At 43.4% G+C, this 12764-nt stretch overlaps 2 protein-coding genes across 2 annotated transcripts; one reads left to right on the top strand and one right to left on the bottom strand. All coding sequences in view use genetic code 11, as the record gives it.

The window, feature by feature from the left end:
- Positions 1-91: 91 nt before the first annotated feature.
- EGR_06582 (Heparin sulfate O-sulfotransferase) lies at positions 92-1145 on the bottom strand (the record flags this gene model as incomplete). Its single annotated transcript, XM_024495831.1, has 2 exons — positions 92-505; positions 552-1145. 2 exons carry the CDS (start codon positions 1143-1145, stop codon positions 92-94), a joined length of 1008 nt encoding a protein of 335 aa, XP_024349791.1.
- A 704-nt stretch (positions 1146-1849) lies between these two features.
- On the top strand, positions 1850-8727 carry EGR_06581 (Putative ATP-dependent RNA helicase; the record flags this gene model as incomplete). The annotated part of the gene is made up of 10 exons (XM_024495830.1): positions 1850-1885; positions 1918-2011; positions 2047-2117; positions 2151-2343; positions 2400-2662; positions 3103-3341; positions 3742-3942; positions 5113-5446; positions 7753-8091; positions 8647-8727. 10 exons carry the CDS (start codon positions 1850-1852, stop codon positions 8725-8727), a joined length of 1851 nt encoding a protein of 616 aa, XP_024349790.1.
- Between the last annotated feature and the right edge of the window lie 4037 nt (positions 8728-12764).

Raw genomic sequence — 12764 nt, 5'->3', positions numbered from 1 at the left:
CAGAGGATAAAAAAAACACGAAAGTAATCTTATTTGTACTCATTTTAAAGAAGAATAGGATTGTCAAAGAAAGCGAGTTGTTTACTGAGGGTCATTTAGCACGAATGAAAACTGATTTCCCCCAATTAGCCCGATCAAAAGGTGGGTACTTGTAGCGTTGATAACGACTGAGGAATTCAGATTTTGCAAACTCGTAAAAATCATCTTCCATCCTCCAAATGGTATCGTTTTGAAAAAACTCACGAACTTTTTGTTGAACTGGCGCTTTTGACCTAGTCTTTCGCAGGTGCCATAATGGTTGGTCACCGATTTTAACATCCTTCGTCTGTTCAATTCCGGCGAGATAGTCAGGTATGAGATAAGCTAGCAGTTCCATGAACTCATTGAAGTATTCCAGGACGCCTACGAGAAGATACTCCTCGACTAGTCGCCGCTTTGCAGTTTGTAGAGCTTCGGGATTTCCAGGAATATTGCAGTACGCCGCATTGCCACAGAAGAATGGAATCTAATGAGGACAGAGTAGGATTAAAAAAGATATTTGAGGGGCTAACCTGAACCCAGAGAAGCTTGGGAGCGCAGTCTTTGCCGCCAACTTCAACGCATTCTTCAAATGTTTGCATTTGAAGGCTATCGTTTGTCATGCCACGTCGTTGAGTGTTCGGTCGATGATCATCACCAAAACGCACGAAATAGTACTTAGAAATGAGCCTCTCCAATGGGTTTCGCAAACAATTTATGTAAACGTGGTCAATGGTGGAACTGAACCTGCGAAGATTGATGTAGAAAAAGTGACCATGGACTAGGAGTTTGGAGCACTGCGATATCTCCTTAACCTCCTCCACAAGAGTCTTGTGAGAAAGAGGATTGAGGAATTGACGAGGATTAAAGATGGCAATTCGGTAGACGCGGAAATCGTTTCGTTTACTGAGGGTTTCGAAAATGCGAACAATTGATGTACTACCGGTTTTGGGGACTCGGTTAAATACCACAACTTTGTATGTCTTCGACAAGATTAAATTTTTCGTAGCTGATTTAGTGAGTTGCAGTGGAAAATGAAGGGAAAGTATAAGTATAAATGCACAAGCACAAAAGAGCAGCAAAGTTCTCCGGTAACGGATCGCATCTCTGAACAAGGATCTAATCATACGAAGACAGCGTGTAATTATTAAAGTCAACTTAAAGAACCAGAAATGAAAAAAATCGCAGGTTGAATGTGCGTCAGCAAAATACAGAGGGAGAAATAGGAACAACAGCGTAGGCCAAAAGAAACACCCGGTTGAAATTCCGCCGAAACATAGATACAATTCCGGTAGCATGGATAAATATACAATGTGGCATGCACAAGCCTAATCAGTGCAAAATGAAAGCCGGATATTATTACGTAAAACGTCGCCTACCCAGAGCAATGCCAATTTAGATAGCAAGTGCTGATCACCATATGATTACGTATTACATAACTTTTGGGCAAATCTGTTTCACGTGCTATTGGCTAATGAAGAAGTGTGCAAGCAACAGAGCAATTTCATTTTTAAGGATAATGTACATGCCTATATTTGCCATTAATAAATGCCATGAAGTTGGCTTATATCGCAGGCCTTGCTTCGTTTATTAATCACATTATTTTGTTATGTCATCATAAATGCCATGCCTTGCATGATCGCCTAGCAAAAAAGGGCACCTAGATATCCGAAAATTTGAAATGTTAAGTAAGATGTCAGCGTTATTTAATGGTGGTATATTTAGCTTCTTTTAAATTTCTTAGTTTAAACATATTCTCGACAGTGCGCGCTCCTGGAATGCATTGCCTCGCTAGTCATTCTTGCTTCACTTTGCCTTCGCTTCGTAGCAAATGTCACTGGAAAATGCATCATCTTTTAAAGACTTGGTAGTGATTGGTAATTATTTTTACATCCTTAGGGCCTCAACGACCAAATTTTACTATCAGTTCAGCGTTTACGATGGAAATCCCCCACCGAAATTCAGGCTGCATCCATTCCTCACGCGTTAGAAGGTTTGCGCGTTCTTTTTGCTATCTGACACTCTTAGGGCGCAACCTTATAGCTCTTGCGGAAACGGGCTCGGGAAAAACGGGCGCTTACATCCTTCCCATACTACAGGTTAGCCTTCGCGTATTATAACGTTATTTGTAGGAGTTGATGGTGTCTCCCAAACACTACTTTGCCTTGATTTTGGCACCAACTCGTGAATTAGCTGCACAGGTTCAGGCGCAGTGCGTTGCTCTTGGTCAGTCTATTGGTTTAAATACAGTTTTGCTGGTCGGAGGAACGCCTATTACAGACCAAGCCAATCTAATGATAATGAAACCGCCTCACATTTTAATCGGTTAGTTTATTAAACTTGTTTTTACATGTATTTTTATAACTTACCTTTAACTTTAGCTACGCCTGGCAGATTTGTGGACCATCTTAAGCGCACCAAAGGATTCGATGAGGTCAAGTTTAAGAACTTGCGGTTTCTGGTTATCGACGAGGCTGACCGAATGCTTGGGTCGGACTTCGAGTCGGTTATTGAAAAAGTTCTCATTGTTCTTCCTCCAAAACGACAGACGTTCCTGTTTTCTGCCACCATGACCGAAAAAGCAAGTTCCACCTTTTATATCAAATTGCTTTTTGGCTGGTTAAATTTTCTAGCTTTTATATGTGTATATTACTGTTCGTTTGGAGCTCAAGTCGATTAGGCTCCAAGTTCATACTTTACCTGGCTAAAATTTTTTATTGTCTCAGACTTTCCAAAAATTGTTCCCTTTTTTTTCCCTAACATTTGCATTTTATTTTTTTTGTTATCTGAAATCCTTGAAATTACTCCTTTTCTGTATAATTTGCTAAATAACTAGCGTACATCATTGTATGGTTTTTGATTAAACTCTTTCCTCCAAATCGGGAACGCCATTCGGTCTTTCTTTCAGTGAATAATTTCAGCTTGGATTAATCTCTTATTGGGCAGTCTTGGCGTTTTGGAATTAAGAATGTTCGATCTCAATTTCTTTCGTTTTTCACATTGGGAGCATTCTATGAACTCACATATGGATTTCAAAATCTTGATAGGCTTACTTTTGAATAAATATTTTTTACTCTGAACCAGGTCGGCAAGCTGCAACGAGCTTCCTTGCGTGATCCTGTGCGAATCTCTACGCGTAAAAGTAAGTTCCAGACCGTTGAAAGCCTCCGTCAGTATGTCCTTCTGGTGCCCCAAGCTGAGCTAGAATCCTACCTGGTATACCTTGTTCGCACCGCTTTTTCACCTCTTCCTTCACCTATCGACGGTTTGGAGGCCATCAAACTGTCTCCGGATGAAATCGACGTCGCCAATGCTGAATCTCGGTAGGTGCATTTTTATACAGGTTTCTACTTGTACAATTTAAGTAGATATTTCCATGTGGAAAGACCGGCTTATCAAGAGTTTCGAGATCAAAAATCGTATAATGCATTGATCAAATTTGAGCACCCTTTTCGACCATGGTGGCTCTTTATTTCTTTTCTTTATGGATCTTAGAAGGTTTGATTGTTTTTTTTTTTTATTTCTATGAGCTACACTACCATGGATTTGATTTGTGTGAAGAGGAACATATGGAGTGCGCATGCTAGCGACTTGTGTACATCCGTGACTTATTTTTGGAAACAGTTTGTTTTCTGTGTGGTCGGATAGAATTATCTTTTTTAAGAAGACTCGTCGGATATGTGGGCATGCGTAAAGGATTTCGTGTTTAAATGACCTTGACAGGAGCGAGTCAATGGGCTCGGCTATCATTTTTACGCGGACGCGAGAGACGAGTAATAAGCTGAGTCTTCTTCTGCGTCAGTTCCTCACAACTCCGGTAATCACCCTCAATGGCGATATGCCACAAGCGCAACGATTGGGCGCACTGGGAAAGTTTAAACGACTGCCCACCTCCTGCCTTGTTGCTACCGATGTTGCAGCCAGGTTAGTTCTCTACCACTTAGATGGAAAATAATGCATAGAATGCATAGAATCGTTATTGAATGGTGGAACTGGTAATCAGTTAATGAGTTATTGTCTTGGCGGATCGCTATCCTCCCTGATCTGATTTGGCTAATATTTTAGCTCTGCTTGGAGGTTTCGTTTATTTCGAGTCGGCTGACGTGTCTGGTTATGATCTGCTAACTGTGTAGGCGTCAAATTTACCAATATTGCTAAATGCAGCCGGATAAATCGAGTTCGTTTGGAAGGGCTGTTGAACTTTTACACATTAGTTTTTCTAGACTGGTGAACCTCTCTTTTTGGACATGTTTTCTTTTGGAAAGTGTTTTGCTTGAGAGGCCTGCTCTTTCGACTGCAAACTGGATATATTCCCTTTCGCATTCCATAAATGCGTAAAGCCGAATAATCATTTGGCATATTGGTTAGCCGGAAGACGTAACTGCTTGCTGCGAGTCGTATATTATCTCGCTACCAGGTAGGATTCTGCTGAAACCCGTTAATAAAAATAAATTTTATCTCAAGGAAAAGCCACTTTTTATCGGAATAACTTTGACGAGGAAAAACATCTTCTGTGTTAATAACCTTGCTAATTTCTTGTTACCCGGGTGAAACTACTCTTCGTTCATGACGGCGAATATGTGGATATTGATAGCCGAGGCGCTCATCAGAAAACGTCTGGAATTACTTCGCCATCCTCCCGTTTTACGAATTATTTTGCGTGTTCTTTTCGCTATCAAAAAGACTGTGGAATGGCCATTACTTCGAACAAGCGCTCAAGTTTTTCAATTTGCTGTGTGTGGGTCGACGCAGGACGTACTACACGTGCCCAACGATTGGTTATTAGTGTTCTAAGCGCAAGAGCAGTCAGTTGATTTCTAGCGTTGAAGCGTCTCTCATGGAATCTTCACTCTGTCCTCGCGACGAGAAACAGGCAGTCCCACAAAAAGAGGACACTGTGGTTCATCATAAAGCCATGCTGTCAGTGAAAAATGTGTTCAATAAACCAACTTGTCCAAAACTCGCCCACAAAGCCGATTTGTGGAGCGCGAAGAAACTACCTCGCCTTATGTCCATAAAATCAGCAGTTGTTGACGTAGGACCTTGCACCTCTTCAACATTCGCATATCAATGACTTCTACTTTTGCATTTTAGAGGTCTAGACATTCCACAAGTCGGTTTGGTGATCAATTATGACGTGCCGCTCGATGCAAAAACTTATATGCACCGCGTTGGTCGAACTGCCCGTGCTGGCCGTCAGGGCGCTGCCCTCACCCTCCTCACCCAATTCTCCGTGGTCTTTTATTTGAAGGAAATCGAGAACCACCTCTTAATAGCTTCCAATGCGGCACAGCAGGGACAACAAGACCCGGAATCAGCAAAGGTGCCTTCACTTTTGGAGCCTGGAAGTGCAGCAGACGCTGCGCTGGAGGTAGCAGTGGCGCAGATTCATGAGGAGGTTCAAGCATCTTTTGCTCTGGCTGGAAAGGTATGTTCAAACAGCTGCCTTACTGTGGTGTTTACTTCTGGGAATTAAAAGCTCGTTTTGGATTGAGAGCTTCACTTTTTTGAGATGTGATCGTTGCTGTCGAATTCTTCGTAGGTCATGGCTGCGTGATTTTTATGCGGGCACAACTATGAAAGGTCAATGTTTACGCTTGGAAGGATAGTTAAATGTTGTGGAGTTACTGTATCGAAGATGTTCTGCTATAGCTTTCGAAGATTCTTCCTCAAGACTCTCCTTGGTAATTTCCAAATCCAATTTGTAAAACCAATTTTCGTCAATTTCTTCACGAGCGATTTACCAAATTACAAGTCATACTTGATGAATAAGAATTTGTCCCTTTACTGTCCAAGTTTATGAGGTCCTTTTTTCCTTCTTCCTCTTCTCTGCTAAAGCAACACTACATCTGAATCAGTCACGGAAAGTGAATCGCAGTCATTTGCTCTGCGGTAAAATTTACCACCGCGATTTCATCCCGTTCCTAATTTTTTTCCTCCGTCTGATTCATCCCTGTCTCCGGTGCTCCCATCACACTGCATATTACCACATTCTTTTTCAAGGCTCAGGATTTTTTTTTCATTGACTGAATTCTCTCAACGATTGTTTTGAGAGGCAAAACGGGAATAGTGAATTGGCGATGCTTTGCAGGCTTTTGGTGTTTTTAATCGGAATTGTCGTTAAGTGTGGAACAGACCCCTATCCTCTTGTCTTTTGGCGTATTGTTCGGTTATTGTATTGGCAGGGAAGGAAAATGAGGGAGGAAAAAAGTATCAAGTGAATCACGTTTTTTTGCTAATCGCCGATTTCGACGTAATATGTGTTAATGCCACTTTCTTGTCAACTATTACCTGCCAAGCCCTCAACTAATCCCTTTTAGGCTAGCCGCTTGTTCCTTGTCTCTCCGAGGCAGAAAGGGGATCTATTAAAGGAGAGTTGTGTTTTGCTCTCTATCGATTGACTACTTGTTTCTGGTTTTTTACATCTTTTGCAAGACAGATGACCCGTAACTCATGAAGGAGCTTGTTTATGTCCCTGCCTTATAAAGCTTTGCCGTATTGGCACAATATATTACTCCTCTCCTCCAACCGCGTCTTGTTTCCATCCGTCATGGCATGAAGTGTCGACTGAACCTGATCTGCGTCTGTGTTCTTGACGAGTCCGGTTTTAACTCGATTTCAAAACTGCCGGTGCTTCTTAAAACACTAGCATTTGAATGAGGTGAAGCACGCCGTAGCAAGGTGTACTGCCAATACAGGGTTTGATTTGGTTGTGGTGAATCCACAGCATGGCAAGGTTAACCGGCAGAAAGTCGTAATGGGAGCCAGACAAATGGATGTCGCATGGATCGACGCCAAATGGCAGTGGATTCTAGAGACTTTTAGTTTGTTCTTCACTTCTTTCCTTCACTCAATAGGTAGATCGTCGAGCGTTCTAGGCTGCCACGGTAATGAAAGTAAAATTGACTATTAGTTCGGAAAAAGAAGAGAAAATCTCACAAACTTATTTGGTTTTTCCTAGAGGTCAACTCTAATTAGGCATCTCACGAATTAAAAGAAGACTTTTCGCCCTTCAAGGTAAGGTTTACCACATTTGACAGCTCAATATAGTGGCATCTACACCGGAATAGATTTCAGCCAATGGTCTCTCATTCCTGTGAATAAGCTATTTATTTCCACGACATTTTGCTCTCTACTCTTCAAATTACCGCCTTCTTTGCTAGTCAAGACCCTGCCCTCTCCTATTCCTCGTTTCTTCCTTGCGTGTTTGCACTAATCAATGTACCCTCTTGTGATTTCGCCCACTGTTTGGGGCCATCACGAAGAGAGGCAGCGCCCGTGTTTTCTGCCCATTGGTCGCCCGGTTCCGCATTTTTTGTTTTTGGTACAGCTATGGTGGGCGGAAAGCGGGACTAGGGAGGGGCTGGTCGGATTGAATTCCCCACTGCACCACTGTGTGTGTGAAACAATTCCTCCTCTTCCTGTCGAACAAAGCCCCATTTTGCGTTAAAAGGTGGATATATGTCAAGCTCAAATCGTTGAGTGTGGCGATTAAAGGTGGATTTATGAAAGTCCGGAAGGTTTGGTGTTTATCTCACCCCTGTCAAATATTGAAAAGTTTAGGTCGTATGATGCTTATTTCTGCCTCAAGTTAAAAGCTCCCAAAATGTTACAGCAGTTTAGCCGCTTTTGGGTGTATAGAAGGTCCCATTCGATGGCTCTCTCAGTCTCTGTTTAGGTTTTCGTTGTCAGAGCTTGTTTCATTACTTACCCAGTTCCCTATTTCATCACTAGACGGTGGAATCCCTGCGTCGAAAGCCCTCCAAACGCGAGGCTTTTGTGTCAGTGGACGATATGAAAGCTCCCTCCACTGCTGAGATTTCTGTTCCCGCTGGCAGTCGACACCAACGCACAGGATGGGCGAGTGAAGCGAGCGCTGAGAAGAAGGCTCAAATTGCGGAGGTACTGGCAGCTACTACCATTCCTGAAGGTGACGTAGGAAATAATTCACTCTCAATCTCCCGTGGTCGAATAAAATCGCTGAAGATGAGGAAAGGGCTCAAGAGGAAGATGTCACGAGATGCGCCCAATGCAGAGGTGTCATTAAAGACGGTTCCAATGAAGAACAAGAAAGTGAATAAACTATTTAGTAGGAAGAAGGGACGATAAGAGTATGTGGGTGGTTAAACGACCGAATTATTTGTACAGATCCAAGTGTGCTTCAAAATAATCATTGCACCTATAAATTAATCTTCTTTTTCAAATTTGGAAATAGTTCAACTTGACGTGTCGATTTGATGGATTGATTCATTTACAGTCCCTTGAAGTGTTGAACGAGCTTGGATTTTTGCTGGTTACTCTTTACTCTGGTTTTCCTCTTTTTCCCTATTTGGCAATCTTATCACTGGTGTTGATTCAAGACGGCTGTTCGAGGATTACAAGAGCTCCTTTACGTCACAGTCGGTGTATTCAATTTCTACACCTTCCAAGAGCGTACTTGCTGCTTTTTCCCTAATAATCTATAATTTTACGGCTATAGTGGATCTTAGTGTCAGGCGTGGTGCCAATTTAGTGGATACCTCTGACTGTGGAATCTGTAACTTCAACCTCCTGGCTGAAGCTTCTCCAGGATTTTAATCGGTCCCCACATTTGAGTATTCTTAAGGCTCCTCAATTGAATCGATCTAGGAGCGTTCTGGCAAATTCGGAGTCCGATTTGAGGACCTTGCAGGTTTCATTTTCGACAAACTTCCACGTATTGATCGGTGATTGCTAGTTTTGCACTGGCAAGGGAGAAATGGGTTTCGACGACAGTCCTGACGAAGCGTAAACGGGTTTACTTGTCGGTAGAACCGTGACAGTATGGATTGTGTAGATGACGACCTTTCACTGAGAAAATCTCGATCGACCTCTGGCGTGTGACATTGGAAGCAGTGATACCGAAGCTTCTTCAATAGTTTCGTCAGCATGTTGGCGATGCTACCTTCTTGACAAAAGTCATGTAGGGCTCTCTTTACTCTATCCCGTGTGTTACTTCCACTGGCACACAGAAGGGGGTAGGTTTACCACTTGCCATTTTAAAGTTAGCTGTCGCGAAGTTTTTTCGGATGCTTTTGATGGCAAAATCGAAATTCACTCTGATTCAGCAGCCTCCAGGTGCCCATCTTAGTGGTCTTAATGACTCCGACAGTAGTCGGCATTTGAAGACCCTGACAATTACGTAGTTAAATTCTGTAAAGTAGACAAAAAATGAACTCTGAGTTGGGCCTATGCATCTCTTTTAGATTTTCCATTGCCCTCCTCACTTTGCTTGGTTCTCCATGTAGGCTGAATTAATGTTAAATTGGGGAGAAACTCTTGAATGAAAAAGACGAAGAAGCCATTCTACATATCTGCATATAGTAGGCAGTAATGTTGATAGTCGAGGTATCCCAATCGTTATCATTACCACGCTCCTCTCTGATGACCGGAAAAATTGTGAATAATTTGTGAAGGCCCCTCAAGGAATGCGTTCCACCCGGATTAACAGTAAATGACATTTCGTTCTTTCTTGCATTCATCCATAAAAAAGTGCTGTGCACTTTGTACGTTGTTTTATCAACTGACTGACTTGTGAAATGGGAAGTGTCCCTTGGTCACACCCAAGCCGTCCTTTTACCCCCTACCCAACTCACACTTCTGAGAGGTTCACATCGCATCATCCCCATGCGACTTTGCTTGCTTTTTTGTGCGGTGGACTGCAAACGCACGCGTTCACTTACTGAGGGCTAAACAACACCGCTAGCTGAGATCTGTCTACTCCGATACTACTTGAACGTGGAAAAGCTCCTCCTTGAGATAAAGCTCGGACTAGTCAACCAGTTAGAAGGCGGTGCAGATCATCCAAGACGATCTCACCAGACTCCTGCACATCATCCTCTCCCTCCTCCCCTCTCCTATCCCTCCAAACGTTGACAATCGCGGAATCCCAGGCGGTTAGGAAAGAAAAGCGAGACAGAAATGAATGTGGCTAGTCCTGGGACATCCAACCAGCAGCTAGCAGGTGCTTCTTGGATTGAAAGGAGGATCGATTGTGGCTTTGGCTCAATGTTTGTAGTCCTTTTCATAACGGAAGAATTTAATTTTTTTACAGATGAGAAATAAAATCCAATTGTCCTGGCCTGCTTTTGTATTCCTGAATCCCGCGTTGCTATGTAAGGGCCTTCTTTTCATCTCCGCCGTACGATACCCTCGATACGATAGGTGGCGGGGGCGGGGGGCTGCATTCTTTTCCATCCATGGCCGACATTAATCAGCAGTGCGCTGCCTGGACAATTAGCCCCAACACTTAACCCGCAGGCTTCCGAGTGGGGATTAGTTAATACTCCCCTTTCTTTTCCCCTCTAAAAATCTGAATTTCCCACTTTTTGTGGTTGCTGCGTCTGACCGCCTCTCTCGGTGTCACTGAGGCTCCGCATTTGCAGTTACTTGTTTGGAGGTAAGTCACACTTGTTTGTTTTTTGTTTTTGAATATGCGGGGAAAAGGACACCTCTCCTGTGCTTTTTAACTGTAGTTAATTTAAACAAATTCAAAGTAAAGCGGTAAATTTAGGAACTCGGTGATTTATTTTTACTTTCCAAAAAAGGCACTTGTTGTTCGGATTGCAGAAAAAAGAGAAGTAAATCAGAAATTCTTTTACTTTAAGAGGAGAACAATAAAAATAAAATACGAAGGAGGGCCAATTAAGAGGAAGTGAAGGAAGGTGGATTGGTGAACTCACACCGACCATTCCAGAGTGACTCACATCCGATGGAAAGAACGTTAGAAATGCCTTTCCTGAGGCTTTTGGCATCTTTATTGCCCCGAGGATACTCTATGAGGTGATGCATTGTCGCCATTTCTAGAAAATAAACTTGTTTTTTCCTTCGTTTCCCCCATGACCTTGACGCATTTCTGGACAGCCCGTTCAGCTATCCGTGTATCGCTCCTCCCGCCAATAGGAACGGTTACAACCTTGACATTCCGTTTTTGTCAGATAGAAAATCTCGCCCACACCTCCCTCATCTCCACCCATATAAATTCAACGGATATTTTATACTATGAGAGTTCAAAAAGTGGCAGAGGAATAGAGGAAAGAAGGAAGAAGAACACCTGGCAGACATGTAGTGCAATGCGTGCCTATTAATCATTCCTACGAGAGGTCTGCCTAAAGTATCAAGGAATTTTGCGTCCTCTGGCGCTTTGTGTAGTGAACTTGACTGTTCCCTCCTTCCATTTATTCAACTTGGTAACTTCTGGAGTTTTCCACCACTTCATGGAAAGGAGGTGATCGTGAGGCACACCAGAGGCGTGAAGTAATGCCTCGTAATTCGAACTGCCACCCAACCAGAGGTGAATGCATCAAGTATCCAGCGAGGAATTTCCTTTAAGTCTGTAGGGTTAACATCCTTGACAGGTCCTCAATGCAGAATTCCTCTTTTTTTTCAGCTGTCACGCACTAACAGATGAAGTAGTCCAGCACCTGATGAGAGCAGCCAAGTAGCACCGACACCAGGGCATTCCTTCTCAACACTTCTTCATCATTTGCAAAGACGAGGAAAGGAGGGCGAAAGAAGAAGAAGAAGAAGAAGAAGAAGAAGAAGAAGAAGAAGTGAATTGTGAATGCACTGCATTTTTAGCACACCCTCCACATACTACTTATGTTTAGCTGAGGAGGTATAGAAGTAGCATCATGCACTCCACTTCCACCTTCCGTGCCAAATGCTTCAATTTCAAATTCGTTATTAAACGAGCGGTTGTAAACAATGAGGATATCCTGTTGGCTTATTTGTGGTGTGGGAGAGGAATTGTACTGGGAATCTGGACACAATATCATCTTATGCCACCTTGGCATTGCAACAGGCGGTACTAGTGTAGTTCGCCTCACCCGCAACGGTGAAAGCATTCTCCACCCTCACTCAAAGACACTGGATTTGTCTTACGAAATGCCTCGCCTTAAGACTAGCTCCTTGTATTCTTTCCCTGTATCTTCTTATTTCCTGCCCTCCAATGCAATTGAAAGCAAATCGGAGATGGCTGATCACCTACGCTTTGGTCGTCTCTGGGCAATTCTTCCACAGTTCCGTCCATTCACGTGTAGTTCAGTCAAATGCGGTCCATTCTACCAATCATTCATTTGCGTCGCCCATCACTTATAAGACGACAATCCTCTCGCATCATTCACTTTCGTCCGCATCACTTGTCCTTGCACTTCTCAAATACGAGTGGAGCACGAAGATAGGTTGCCTGCCAGAATTGCGAGCGTCGTCAATTTCTCCCAAACAGTTGGAATCACCTCCCTTGCAGTTCACTTACGCTCACTTGTCTACCGCACAGTCAATGGCAATTGGGAGGTAGGGGACTGCAAACAGGATGCAACGCACGCCAACTCTGTCATTCTCACCGAGGAGGCAAAGTGCCTAACCACTGTGCCCCATTTCGCATTCGCTCACTGCCAAGGCAGTTAAGGAAGTGATGACACGATTTGGTGGATTGAGAGGAGAGGGAAAGTGAATCACGCCACTGTGGCGCCTCGATTTATGCAGGTGGTGGGAAGGCAAAATGTGATGCGGTTTCTGCAGGTGACATTACATCGTGCAAGTTGTGATGTGGTAGTGAGGTACGGCCATACCCATGCTGTCGTTTACCTGTTTGTGGCACTCGTTGTTGTTGCCCGTTGTTGCTGCTCGTCGTTGCTCGTTAGTTGTTGAGCGAGCGTACGGAATGAGGCAGGAACCATCTGTTCAGGATGTCAAACGTGCCAAACTACCACTGGTATCTACATCCT

The sequence above is a fragment of the Echinococcus granulosus genome (genome assembly GCF_000524195.1).
Source record: "Echinococcus granulosus chromosome Unknown EG_S00059, whole genome shotgun sequence".
Lineage (NCBI taxonomy): Eukaryota > Metazoa > Platyhelminthes > Cestoda > Cyclophyllidea > Taeniidae > Echinococcus > Echinococcus granulosus.
This window is presented reverse-complemented; position numbering and strand designations above follow the sequence as displayed.